Source organism: Polistes dominula, unplaced genomic scaffold, assembly GCF_049000335.1.
Source record: "Polistes dominula isolate Pdom_NZ unplaced genomic scaffold, Pdom_raw_medaka contig_49, whole genome shotgun sequence".
NCBI lineage: Eukaryota > Metazoa > Arthropoda > Insecta > Hymenoptera > Vespidae > Polistes > Polistes dominula.
In genome coordinates this window covers 3,559,866-3,573,208 of record NW_028300914.1, presented here as the reverse complement: position 1 = coordinate 3,573,208, position 13,343 = coordinate 3,559,866, and the positions used below count along the sequence as shown (strand labels likewise).

The 13,343-nt window shown below is 30.2% G+C and overlaps 1 protein-coding gene across 5 annotated transcripts; it reads right to left on the bottom strand.

The window, feature by feature from the left end:
- Positions 1 to 524: 524 nt before the first annotated feature.
- On the bottom strand, positions 525 to 12,178 carry LOC107069059 (prostaglandin E2 receptor EP3 subtype). Of its 5 annotated transcripts, XM_015326007.2 has the most exons (8): positions 12,071 to 12,144; positions 11,394 to 11,764; positions 10,791 to 11,307; positions 10,415 to 10,654; positions 2,966 to 3,143; positions 2,439 to 2,677; positions 738 to 966; positions 525 to 654 (listed from the first exon to the last, which is right to left on the bottom strand). In XM_015326007.2, exons 3-8 carry the CDS (start codon positions 11,025 to 11,027, stop codon positions 542 to 544), a joined length of 1,236 nt encoding a protein of 411 aa, XP_015181493.1. In that variant the 5' UTR covers positions 11,028 to 11,307; positions 11,394 to 11,764; positions 12,071 to 12,144; the 3' UTR covers positions 525 to 541. The 5 variants fall into 5 exon arrangements, with proteins under 5 accessions (XP_015181493.1, XP_089025883.1, XP_015181495.1 ...); XM_089169757.1 differs by having other exon boundaries at positions 525 to 648; positions 11,394 to 12,178; XM_015326009.2 differs by having other exon boundaries at positions 2,966 to 3,140; positions 11,394 to 12,176.
- Positions 12,179 to 13,343: the final 1,165 nt, after the last annotated feature.

Below are 13,343 nucleotides of genomic sequence, written 5' to 3'. Positions count from 1 at the left end.
AACGTACTTTATAAAAATTCGTCGAACGTTAGTTTAATCGAATAAATAAATTGAATAAAAAAAAAAAAAAATAAAAAATGAATGAGATAATAATATCAATAATTTTTTCGTATATGTAGGGTGGTTTCTGATCGTAACGATTGACGAAAAGATTTACGCCATTATTCGAATCGTCAACAACTTCGCGCTGTCATTTGCATTTGACAAATGATTAGGAGTTCTCGAGGAAAAATCGTTTAACGCGTAAACTTTCGACAATAATTGTTAATGGTATGTATATGTATATTAAAAAAAAAAAAAATACCCAAAAGTTTATACTAACAAAAATTACTTTGTCCATCTCGCTCGCATACTTTTCATCCCTTCAATTAATCACCCTAATTTATACGGAATGCCTCGACTTTTTGTCTCAATATTAAAATTAGGAAATTTATAAATACGAGTGGGTTAAATAAATTATACATATACAAAACTTTGGTACTTCGTAAAAAATACATCGTCGATATTTAACTCATACTAATTGATTTTCTTTTTTTTTTTTTTAAACGTTCACTGATGCCAATTCGGATTCGTGTTCCTCGCTGACGGGTGTCGAGGGTGCTTCGGTTATTGGGGTTGGTGGGTCACCACTGCTGAAATGATTATCACCTGTACCTAAAGATTAATGAATTAATTGTTCATCTCCATTGATAATTAACTGTAAAAAAAACTAATTAAAAGAAAAATGAGTTTCTCACCTGTAAACGAATTAGATCGACTTCTAGCTGGCCAACAAATTCTACAAAGTGGTTTCAATAAACGGAATCTTGGTCGTGGCATTCTAAGGAGTACGTAAATGTACGGATCCAAGGTGAAATGTATACACAATAAAATGTCAGCGACTACGTGAAAAATACGAATGCATTTTTTCAATGTCACCATCTTTGCGGGCAATGCCATCGAGAATTGTGCGAGCGGAATGGAAAACTATAAATGCAAACATAATTGAAATAATTAATTAATTTAGTTTTAGTTTATAACTCGAATGAAAAGAGGGAGAACAAAAAAGAGAAAATAGGAAAAAAAACGAAGAATTAGAACAATTTCGTTTTGTTATCGATTATTATCCAAACCAACGTAGTTATATTTTTTCAATAAACGAACACAATGTATGTTCGATTTGGATGAAACATTTGTCGACACGCGTGCGCTTAATTTTATTATCGATGACATCCGGTTTTGATCAGCAAGTCTATTTTTCGCGAGACGAAGTTTCTTTCGTTGGTATCGATGGATCGTACGTGAGAACATTTGAAAACACGTAGACCTATTGAATATTAAATTAAACGTTAAGGAAATAGAAAATTAGATTATTTATTGTTAAATGAAATTTTCTCGTAATTGATCAAATATTTGTACAATAAATTATCGAATAAAATAATGTATAACAATAAAACGAACAATGTAATTTTGCCTGTGTTTTATTTATTCTTTTTTATTACTTTTTTCTTTTTTTTTCTAACCTTGTAAAAAAAGAAAATAAACAAATTTTTATTAGCAATATGGTACAACGAAACTAAAAGACAATAACTTGAAATGCTTCGACAGTTTTTTTATTACGAACGAGTTAGTCAGAAATATTTTCTTTTTTGTTTCTCGGCTGCGTAGGAGTTAAGTGTCAACTTCAATATCCCTTGCAAGCACGTCACGTAAAAACCATTGCTTCCCATAAAAGCGACTGACTAGCCGGAAGCTACTAAGTTTCTTTTTCCACTAAGCTATTTCTCCTTCAGGGTTGTGAGCCTCGCTAAAAACGGTCCGATCATTTTCTCCCTACGAAGTAGTGTATAACTATGAAGGACAACTCGAACCAAAACTATTTACGACTTCTCATGGAACTTTCCTTTTTTTTTTTTTTTAATAATTTATAAAAGATATCGAAGATAAATAAGAGATTGATACAACATTTTTTAAGTGGTATAAAATATCTTTACGTATATGCAATAATTTATAAAACAAAAAAAAGAATTGAACAAGAATACTTTATTATTTTTGTAAGAATGTTAAAAAAGAAAGAAACATCATTAACCATAAAAAAATAATACCGTTTAGAAAGATATTTGGTAAGGCAAATTTAGAATTCACCCTTCGTAGAAATAAATCAAAGATCTATTTTACGGTTATACGTTGTAATTTAACGTGACGACTTATGGTTATCGCTCGCAGCAAAATTGCATCGAGTCATATAACCACTCGACCTTGACCGAATGAAAGTAATCGAAGAAGAGAGAATCCGGAAAAGGAAAAAAAAACAAACAAAATCTCGTTTTGCTTTATTTCTTTTTCACGAAAGAGAGAGGAAAATAAAATTGTGTCGATAGAAATAGTATATAACGGAAGGGGGAAAATAAACAAGTACATAATTATTTTGTTTAAACAAAACAAAAAAATCCCCTTACCATTTGTGGCATCCAACAAACGACGAAAGATATCGAAAGCACTGCCATTAGTTTAGCAAAAGCTCTTTCCTCAGCAGTAGTTACGACTTCTGGTGTGGGTCCAGTTATAGTTAGCAATGGTTTAGCCCTTGAAGAAGCCCTCGAGATACGTCTCAGTGCTCCAACTCGACGACTTAGTCTATTCAATGCTCTGGACACTGCTAAATTACACCAGACAATGGACAGACATAGAAGAGTACCTAAAAATAATAAATATTTAACATTTATCATATATTTTTCAAACAAAGTTATATCTGTACTGCATGCCAATTCATCTATGTTCAATTAAAAGTTAAACTAATTTTTTTAATATGAACAATTGTACTTTATGTTAATACTTGAGCAAATTATTTTATTGATACTTTTAACAAAATTTAATACATGAATGATAAAATATATTTATGAATATAGGTAAATCATTTTAGGATAAAAATGTAATTAATGATTTTTGATTGAACATAAACATAAAAGAGATCATTGGCACTTACCAAAAACAAACCACACGTATGCATAAGCTATGTCAGTAGGTTCGGTAGCCTCTCTATATCTAACACATTGATAGTCTTTGTAATAAAGACCGAAGCCCAATACCGGTAGGCTGGTCAATGACAGAGCAGCCAGCCAAAGTGCCAGCATACAACGGACAATTACCGGATACGTCACCTGCTGAAAGATACATGCGTGTCATCGATTGAGCAAAATAGTTCATTGACCTCTTTAACGAAATTATTGTGAGGACCATACGAATATTAACCAACGATTAAACCGTAACAACTGTTAATTCATTTGATTTATACGTTTGAAATACTTTGAAGGAACATTCGAAATACCTGCTAACGTGTTTTACGAATCCTAAACTGGCGACTGTCTGTATAAACATTTTTTTTTTGTAGAGAACAAAGTATTCAATGAAGTTTAATTGATCAACGAGATATTATTCACCCTTCGTTTTAGTTTACCACCCTCTGTAGTTTTAATAAAACTCGAAGACAGTGATAGATGGATACGTGCACACAAGTATATAATATGTATTTGCTATTTATCAAAAGATCAACACACGAACACTTGATCTCGCGTATAATCGATTACTAATCTCTCTTTCGTAGTTGGAATTAAAACTCACAGTTTAGAATAAGAATTTTTGTTGTTGACGTACGCGAATGGAATACTCCCGCATTGCTTCTTCAAATGTATTTATATATGTATATATATACGTTGGTATCCACATCGCGAACAATGACATCGAATAACTACGAGAATGGCATATTTTATGTTAATGACTATGCATAAAAATAATAGCTCCTTTGAGTATCATCCCGCATTGTTTTAAATCTTATCTCACTTAATCGTTACGTGCATGATTGATAAACGAATCAAAGAAAAAGAAAGATAAATGAAAGAATTTAATTAGAATGTGTTTCGCAAAGTGATTTATAACAAAAAAAAGGAATACAAACACACACATCAATTATTATTTTCCAATTAATCATTCTCTCAAGTTTTCTTCAAATAAAATTCAAAGTATTATTTTTAGATCTTCGAATAGATACGAGACATTGAAAATAATCTTTAGACGATCCTTAGGGAATATAAATAAATAAAAAAAAAAAACGTAGATGGAACTCAGAACGAAATATCTAATTAATTAAAAGCTTCTTTTTCTAAGAAGACGGGAGCGTCTCATTCGCGTGTTTGTCAAAGAGGTTGTTCGTCTTAAAGTAAAAAAAAAAACATATATACTAAAAGTTATTAGATATAGTCATCAACCGAGCTGCTGATCCCTGTCATTTCATTCTCGTATTTTTTGCGAGTAAACATCGATCGAAGAAAACCCATTAAAAGCTAAGATTTATTAAGTAGTATGGTAGAGTTTGAAATATATTATGAAGAAACATATAAATGTAAATATTTATCTGAAAAAACATATTGTAGTTTCTTTTTTTTTCTATTTTTTTAACACATCCATTATATTACTTTTCATCATTGACATTTGATATACTACATTCGAGGGAAAAACTTTGAAAATTTGTTTAGACGTTTTGACGTTATTGCTAAAGAACTATAACGTGTGCTAATATGTAGTTTTCTTTATTTGAAATTTCTATTAACTAGTTAGTTATTCCTCTAGTATTTTTCTTTCTCCCACTTCTTGTTTTCATTGATTCTCAATGATTAAGATTCTTATTTCAGATTGGTAATATATATATATATATAGAATGTGATATATATAATTCGAGGACCTTGTAAACATCCGCGTCTGGGAAAAATATGTTCGTCAAAATAGAGATTAGGTCGAGAACGTCTATTAGGATACTTACATACTACTACTACTATTACTACTACTACTACTACTACTACTACTACTACTACTATTACTATTAGTAATGATAATAATACTAACATTAAATGTTAAGGAATGCAACATGTGTATTGAGCAATATCGGTATAAATAAATAAAAAACAAAATATAGTAATGTCAATGTCCGAATCTTCTTGTTAAATTTTATTCGAGGAAAGAATCGAGCATTGATGATGTTCGTGACTTTCATCAACCCCAATAAACCCTTAGTATAAGACTCATGCTATTGTCTAACGTTATATCGGAGGATTGGCTTTCTTAGAAATTAAGGAATAAACTTTACGGGGGTTAAGTCTTTCTCAATGATATTAATCGATCTAAATTAACACTCGTAAATTGTCGTCTACAGGATGAGTCAATGAAAGCTTATTATCTTATATAATAACTTATAAATAACTCGTTGTTTATTTTATTTTATTTTTTAATGCAATTAAAATACTTTCAATGTAATCATTTTTATTATTGCCAATACTGTGAACTTAATTAAAATTTGAATTGAAAAACTTAAAAGAGTTAAAAAAAAATCTATAGTATCTTCATTAACAAATAAGTTAAAGTGGAAAAAAGATTTAGTTATAGATTTAGTTATAGTCGATCTTCCGGAAAAATACTTTTTCACTTAACAAATCACTCGTTCAGACAATTTTGAATACTTGTAAACATCGTTGCTCGTAAATTAAAGCTGGCTTGATCCGTAAACATTGCTTTTTCCTTCGATAGAGGCCTTCAAAAAGATAATCTTTATATCGCGAAAAACGTAGATAGATATTTTAACATGATAGGCAGATTTAAACTAGATTTGAAGTTACATACACACGTGATTGCAATTTACAAAAGCAATATGTGTCGGATTTACTTAGAGAAAGACTGTGTGTGGGCGGCCTAATAAAAAAGAAACCACCAAACACACCAAAAAACCTACACAAATATCCATAATATAATATTTATATTAGATAATAAAATTAATTTTTTAATATATATATATATATATTTTTTTTTGTTAAAATATAAAATGAATATAATTTTAATTTAATATTCAAAATAACACATTGATGCAATATTATGAATAACGTAAATAATGTATACGTAAAATTTGAATAAAATCAAATTTGTTCTAAAAATAATAACACGTTCCACGCAATATATATATATACGCTAGATAAAATATGTGTAGTAGGCTTTAATAAAAAACAACTCGTTAAGATTTACGATGAGAAGTAGCTACGTTCAATGGGTAGCATTAATTCCAAAGGAACACAAACATAATCCAATCTTAGCAATTTTTTATTTCTTTCTTCTTTTAACAAAAAAAAAACGGAACTAATTTATGCACGTTTCTTTGACAAAATAAGATTATTAGATTTCAATTTAAATAACAAAGTCGATAATTAAATTCTATTACTTCATCATCCCGTTGAAATCTTATTATGAAAATATGAAACTCTAATAAAATACTTTTGGATCGTATAAATTTTAAAAAGAAAATCTATCTTTATTTATTTGTCATTTTTCATTTCAATCTCGAAATAATCAATTAATATTAACGAAAGAAAAGACATGATGAATTAATAGAATTAAAACGTGTAAAAATTTACTTTTAAAAAGAAAATTTAATAAAGTAAATTCGATAAGGTTAAAAACTTGAACAGTCCAATTAGTGACCTATATTAATTTGTATTCGGTCTTGGAACGTTTGAGGGTTAAAAACTGAAATATATATTGGGTTGTTCGGAAAGTAATTTCGTTTTTTCCCGACAGAAGATTTAATTGTATTTTTTCGAACCCAACTTCACACTTAAGCCGCATAATCATTATATGTTTTGAGAGCTGATATAGCAAGGCTTGTGTGTGAAAAATTCCAATTGATTCTACGCAGTAGTTATTGGTTGGTACTCTTTTTAATATGGAGAGCAATAAGCAGCATTTTCGTCATATTTTACTTTTTTACTATAGAAAAGGTAAAAATGCTGTTAAAACCAGAAAGAAATTAACCGATGTGTATGAAGAAGATGTGTTGACAGTACGCCAGTGCTAGAACTGGTTTGCAAAATTTCGATTCGCCAATTTTGACGTCGAAAATGCACCACGTTCTGGAAGGCCGGTTGAAGCTGATAGAGACACGATAAAGGCATTAGTTGATACAAATCGGCAAATAACAACATGTGAGATCGATGAGAGGTTAAATTTATCAAATTCAACTGTTTATGACCACTTGAAAGGCCTGGGTTTAAACTCAAAGCTCGGTATATGGATTCCCCATATTCTCACGAAGAGAAATTTGTGTCGTCGCGTTGACGTCTGTGATTCGCTTCTCAAAAGTCACAAAAATAATCCATTTTTGAAACGCATTATTACTGGAGACGAAAAATGTGTTATATATAACAATGTCAAACAAGATATCATAGAGCAAAAAAGATGAACCGGCTTTTTTTTAAGCTTTTATCCAATAGCACAACAATTAATTTGGAAGTCTACTATCATCAGATGAACAAACTGAATGATGCACTTCAACAAAAAAGGCCAGAATAATCAACAAAAAAGGTGTAGTGTTCAAGCAAAATAATGCGAGACCTCATGCAAGTTTGGTCACCCGCCAAAAGCTTTTACAGCTTGAATGGGATATACTGTCACACCCATTATACTCTCCAAATCTCGTACCTTCGGATTATTATTTGTTCCAGTCAGAGAAAAAGTTATTAGACGGTAAAACAATTAATTCAAATGAGGAAGTCGAAAATCACCTTGATCAGTTTTTTGCCAGCAAAGAGCAAAACTTTAATGAGCATGGAATCATGCTACTACCAGAAAGATGACAAAAGGTATTGGACCAGAATGGCCAATATATTATTTAATAAAATATTTGTTCATTATACGAAAATTGTCTCATTTTCACACAAAAAAAACGAAATGACTTTCCGAACAACCTTATATTTGTGAGGTGTGAGAGTGTGAGAACGTGAGAGTTTGAGGGGTGTGAGTGAGGACATGTAAGTATGAGTGAGCCAAATCGTGTGCAATCGGACCAAAAATGAACAAATGCGAAATGAACAGCCAAATAGCGTTAGCAAGAGCGTCGCCGAAAGAAGAAAATAAAAGAAAAGCGAGTGAGAGTTAGTCATCGTTTAGAGGCCAAAGAGAAAAGACGTTTTATCAACTATTTTGTATTCTTATTATTTTTTATATTAACCCTCTATGGGCCAAATTTTTTTTTTCAATCCAAAAAAATTAGAGGAACGAAAAATCAGCAATTATAAACATATATATGCAAATAAACCAAAAATTTTTTGTTTAAACAATTTTATTGCAGTATATTCAATGTGTGACTTTCAGGTAACAACGGCCTATAATATTCGAACTTCTGTGTATGAAAACTTAAGCGTGAAATTCTACGAAACAGTTATCACTTGACATTACAAATAAATATATATAAATATACTTTATCTTTTAACACGTTTTTTGATAGAAGTATTGTATTTGGTCTTCTTTTTATATTCTTTATAGACGTCCCCTTTTTTTACGGATTCCTTTGTACTCCTGACGTAGACAGAATGCAATTTTAATTTTAAATGTTAATAAGTTTAATTGATTCCTGGGTCTTACAGAATGCAATGAACAGTTTTACTTATATTACAGCTAAGCATTGACCATCGATCTAAATTATCTATTTTTTCGTAAAAATTTATCCTTTTAGAATGTTCGAATCTTTTCCTCAAATAAAACTAATAAAAATGGTCAAGAATTGTTTACTGCTACGAATTCTTCAACTATTTCCAACATTCGATGGAACACAAAAGTGTGATCCTAAATATACAGAAGATTTCTTTATAGGTCAATGTTACTTCAAAGTAACAGAACTTTATCATAAAAAAAAATTTTTTAAATGATATTTAAAATGCAAAAAAATTCGTTTTTATGGATTTTCCAACTCAGAACTACTATATACATAATTTTTTATTCGATAAATACCGATAGAAACAAAAATAATATCAATGAAAAAAAAGGTTTCGCTTGCTTCTACTACAGACAGTTGGTACAAAATTTATTTTGTTATTTTATGTTAATTATGCTAGTAACCGTTATGTATATGGTATTAGTTGTCTGGGAAAGATTTAAAAATTAAGATATATATGACATTTCATTAAAACAACTAAAATTGTTTAGTAAAATGCTGAAAAATGAATATGTTACTTGAAAGTTATACGGGCCCATAGAGGGTTAAATATTGCATATCCGTGAAAAGAGGTTTTTCCTTTTATGTCAACCTTTGACAACACCGCGGAATTCCTTCGTTTCTTTGATTAGATATTCTTTCGGAAGACTAACAGGAAAAGGGGAATCCCACATATATATATATATATATATTGTGCTCGTAATGATTAAACCCAAACTAGTGCTGGTCAATGGCCTTTTACTCGTATTGTCCGGTTATCAAATTTCACGATGCGAAATAAAATAAGAAACTGAAAAGAACTCGACCCTCCCCCCATGTTTCGAGAATAAAGCATGCGTATTTTGCTTTATCTTTTTCTACAAATATTATTACGTGAGTTAGTAAGTTAAGCAATGAACTTTGAACTTCGTATCGACGATAAATACTTATCATTTTTGTTGTATCTGTACATTTTATTGTATAATAGGTGTAGGCCTGAATTTTGTTAACAAACCTGCTACAAGGTTTGTTAGTCTTGTTTGTCTTAAGAAAGAAAGAAACAAGGTAGGAATTTGCGATAGAAAATGATTGATCAGTTGACATTATTGGATTTGTCGATTCCAAGGTAATAGTAAAAACCCGGACGTATAAATAAGTAGCAAAAATTAGTATTCTTTTCTCGTTTAATACATCGTATTTACTTGTCGAGTTAACTAATACAAACGTCAAAAGATTTTTAATGTCGAATTATATTAAAATCCTGACTCAACGATTAATTCAATAACTCTCAATATCATGATACAGAGATAATTTCAAGAACATCGTTTGATATCATTTATTTGGGACTAGTAAGATCATCTAAAGAGTATCATGAAATGGGTCAACTCGGTATAACATCTACCCAATCTTCTATGAATATATACATATATGTAATACGTAGAAATAAGAATGTACAAGTTTATTTTATTCATCGATTCGATACTAAGAAAAGAAAAATATGTTTCAGATGTATGAATATAAGATTTTACCAAACTTTGTGTCTCTAATAGATATATAAAAGTAACATGATTATAAGTAACACATAAAAACATATTGTTATTTCATTTACATTAATAAAGAATTAAAATTCCCATATAAAAAAAAATAAATAGATAATTAAAATTCTCGTTGGTGCGTATTATGATCATCACCATTATCGTCATCATTTATATATTTATTGTTTCACTTGTAAACATTACGCACGAACGATTAAAATAGAATTATCAAAGGAAGATGTTAATAAAAAAAAAGAAATGAATCATTAGTATAATTAATCAAATGAAACGAAGATACATTATTATTATTATTATTATTATTATTATTATTATTATTATTATTATTATTATTATTATTATTATTATTATTTTTAGGAATCTTTAATCTGCTTACCTTTTGATAAACGAAAGGTCTGGTTAAAGCTAGCCATCTTTCAGCAGCCATAACGATAGCTACGCAACCACTGAACAATCCAAAAAGTCTCCAAACAACTCTGAGAGAACAAAATGCTCTGCTCGATGTAACACCGGCCACGTAAATGCTGATATACATTTGTACCAACATACCTAATAACGCGACGAGATCGTTACTTGCCAAGCAACGTAACATCAGCAGGTGTTTACGGTTTCTTCTCTAAACAAAGGGAAAAAGAAAAGTAAGAATCAATAAACGTTAAGATGAGATATAAGATGAGAGATAAGTGGGCTTATTAGTGGGAATTCTAGTTTTTTTTTTTTTTTTGGGTATTCTTTTCCCTTATTTTCTTTACCTTATCGCGATGGAAGAGAATGACCAGTGCTGAAATATTACCAATAACACCGGTAATGTATACCAAAGTTAAAACTGCTTGGGAAATAAATGTCACGTGTCTTTTAGGTATTGTAGGAAGATTAATAATATTCGTAGTCATCATGGTACTGGCTAGATCAATGATAGACATAGTAGAATTATCATTTTGCCAAGTTTCCGTATGGAAACTCGGTTTTATTTCATCTACCATCTTCATGTTTTAGTTTTATTTTTATTTTTTTATCAATCAAACGATCTTTGTTTTATCTGTCACTTTCGGTAAAACCCAAATAACCAAAATTTTATTATCGTAGTTATAGATTGTTGGTCTTTCCTTCTCAATCTTCTTTTTGATTTTTCGTTATTTTATTTAATTCAAAGATAATTCGAGCCATGGTTGTTTCATTATCATCAAACTCAAAAGAAAATTTTGTTTTCTAGTTGAATTCACACAAATGTCAGTCTCGAATGCATCGTTCTGTTCGAACTATTTTAGGCTAAAAGAAAAATGATCAATTTTTTTTTTTGTCTCTTATCGTATTCTCCACTTTTGTCGTTGTGTTACTGATGTATGCTTGCTTACTTGCAGCTTGCTTGTTAACTTGCTTGCTCGTTCTCGTTTTTCGGAGATGTGACAACACCGGTCATCGATTTGGGACCCTTTATGGAACCCTTTTTATGTAGTTCTTTCGTTTATTCTCAAAACCTGATTTCTCTTTAAAATGACTTCGTAACGTTGTCGATAATTATTCTCATAATACTTCGATTATATTAATAAGAAACGTACGAAGATGAAATATATATATCAAAATAAACGAAGAAATTTTCAATCTACGGGGCTATCTCTTTTTTATTTGTCTTAAATTAAGATCAAAAGAGAAATTCCACGAAGATCTACAAGATCAAATCTTCGAATTAATTGATTAACCGAAAGAAAAACGAAATCCTTTCTTCCTAACGACAAAATAATATTTTTATTCTTCTCGAATTTTATCCTCGGTACAAGAAGCACGAATAAGAAAAAAAAAAAAGAAAAAACAACGTAACACGAATCAACTACGTTTATTCTCCCCGTTCTATCGATCTGTCAATATTTCATTCAAAAGTATTCTTTTCAATTGATAAAAATTGAAAAAAAAAAAGAAAACAATGAAATATTAACGCAATTCGAACGATCATCGATGAGAGAATCTACGAACTTTGATGGATTTCTTTTTAATTGTTTTTTTTATCTTGCAATTATTTTTTTTTCTTTCGTACTATTATTATACGAGGAGAACTTCGGAACGAATGAAAATAATAGAATTAAGGACAAAGTAACATCCTTCCTCCGGCTTTGCCGGCGCTTCACTGATCGAAAGCACACGTTTTATCTTTTCTTCGCGTGGTGTGCGCGCCGTTCTTACGAAAATTCATTCCTGCGCAGGCGTTAGGACTTTTTTTTTATTCTCTTCTTTTCCTTTTCCTTTTCTTTTTCTTCTTCTTTCCTTTTCTAACAAACTGCGCAACCATTGCGCGGGCTTTACTTTGCGAAGCTTTCTCGAACAAGAAACACGAGATGAATAAAATACTCCTCTTTGAAATCTTCATGTCTAGCAAGAAAGAAAAAAAGAGAGAGAGAGAGAGAGAGAGAGAGAGAGAAGAAAAAGAAGTTCTTGATTTACGAGCAAAAATTTGTTTACTTCGTATTCCATTTGTTAATTACTCTTTCGTGATCTTTCTTGAACTGACCTTTCGATTCATTACTTTTTTTGTTGTTGCTTTTTCTTCTTTTCTAAACAAAAAAATAAATACTTCGTCTCTGTGTTTAACTCATTGTAAAATTAAAATTTAATTAACAATATATATTATTTGTTTATTTTATCAATTTTATCTATGATTGTTTTTTTTTTTCGATATTTATCATAGAAAAGTTCGCACGATCAACACTAATTCGACGTTAGATCTGTATGTATGTATGTATGTGTGTGTGTTTGTGTAAATGCTACTTATAAATAATACATTCTACGTCGATCATTCTCTCAACATGGTGGCTACTTCCACGTGTCGCGTCGTAGAAGAATTTCAAATGCGATAACGATAATGTCTCTCTTATATTAACCGAACAAGAGAACTGAGAAGTTGATTTTCAAGGATGCAGGACACGACAATTTCAATTTCAATTTCTTTCTTCTTTTTCCTGTGAATCGTCAATTAACGTAACATACAACGATGTTTAAATTTAGAGCCTGATCCAATGACGCAATTATTAATCTTTTGCTTTTAATTTTCTATTCGATTCGTTTGTAATAGACAAGAAATCAAATTTCAATTTGACGAGAGAGAAATGTATGTTACGAATGCAATTCAACGCGTTAGACACGTCGTATTTTCTAATTTCTAACGTACGAGTAATAAAATCACCACTCGTGTATTGATAAAAGGACGTTAAGATCAACTTCGAAGTAAGATTTTGGCACGATCCCCTCTATGATTAAGACTTGAACAAAAGAAAAAGAAAAGAAAACATTTAGGAGAGAATAATGATAGAAAT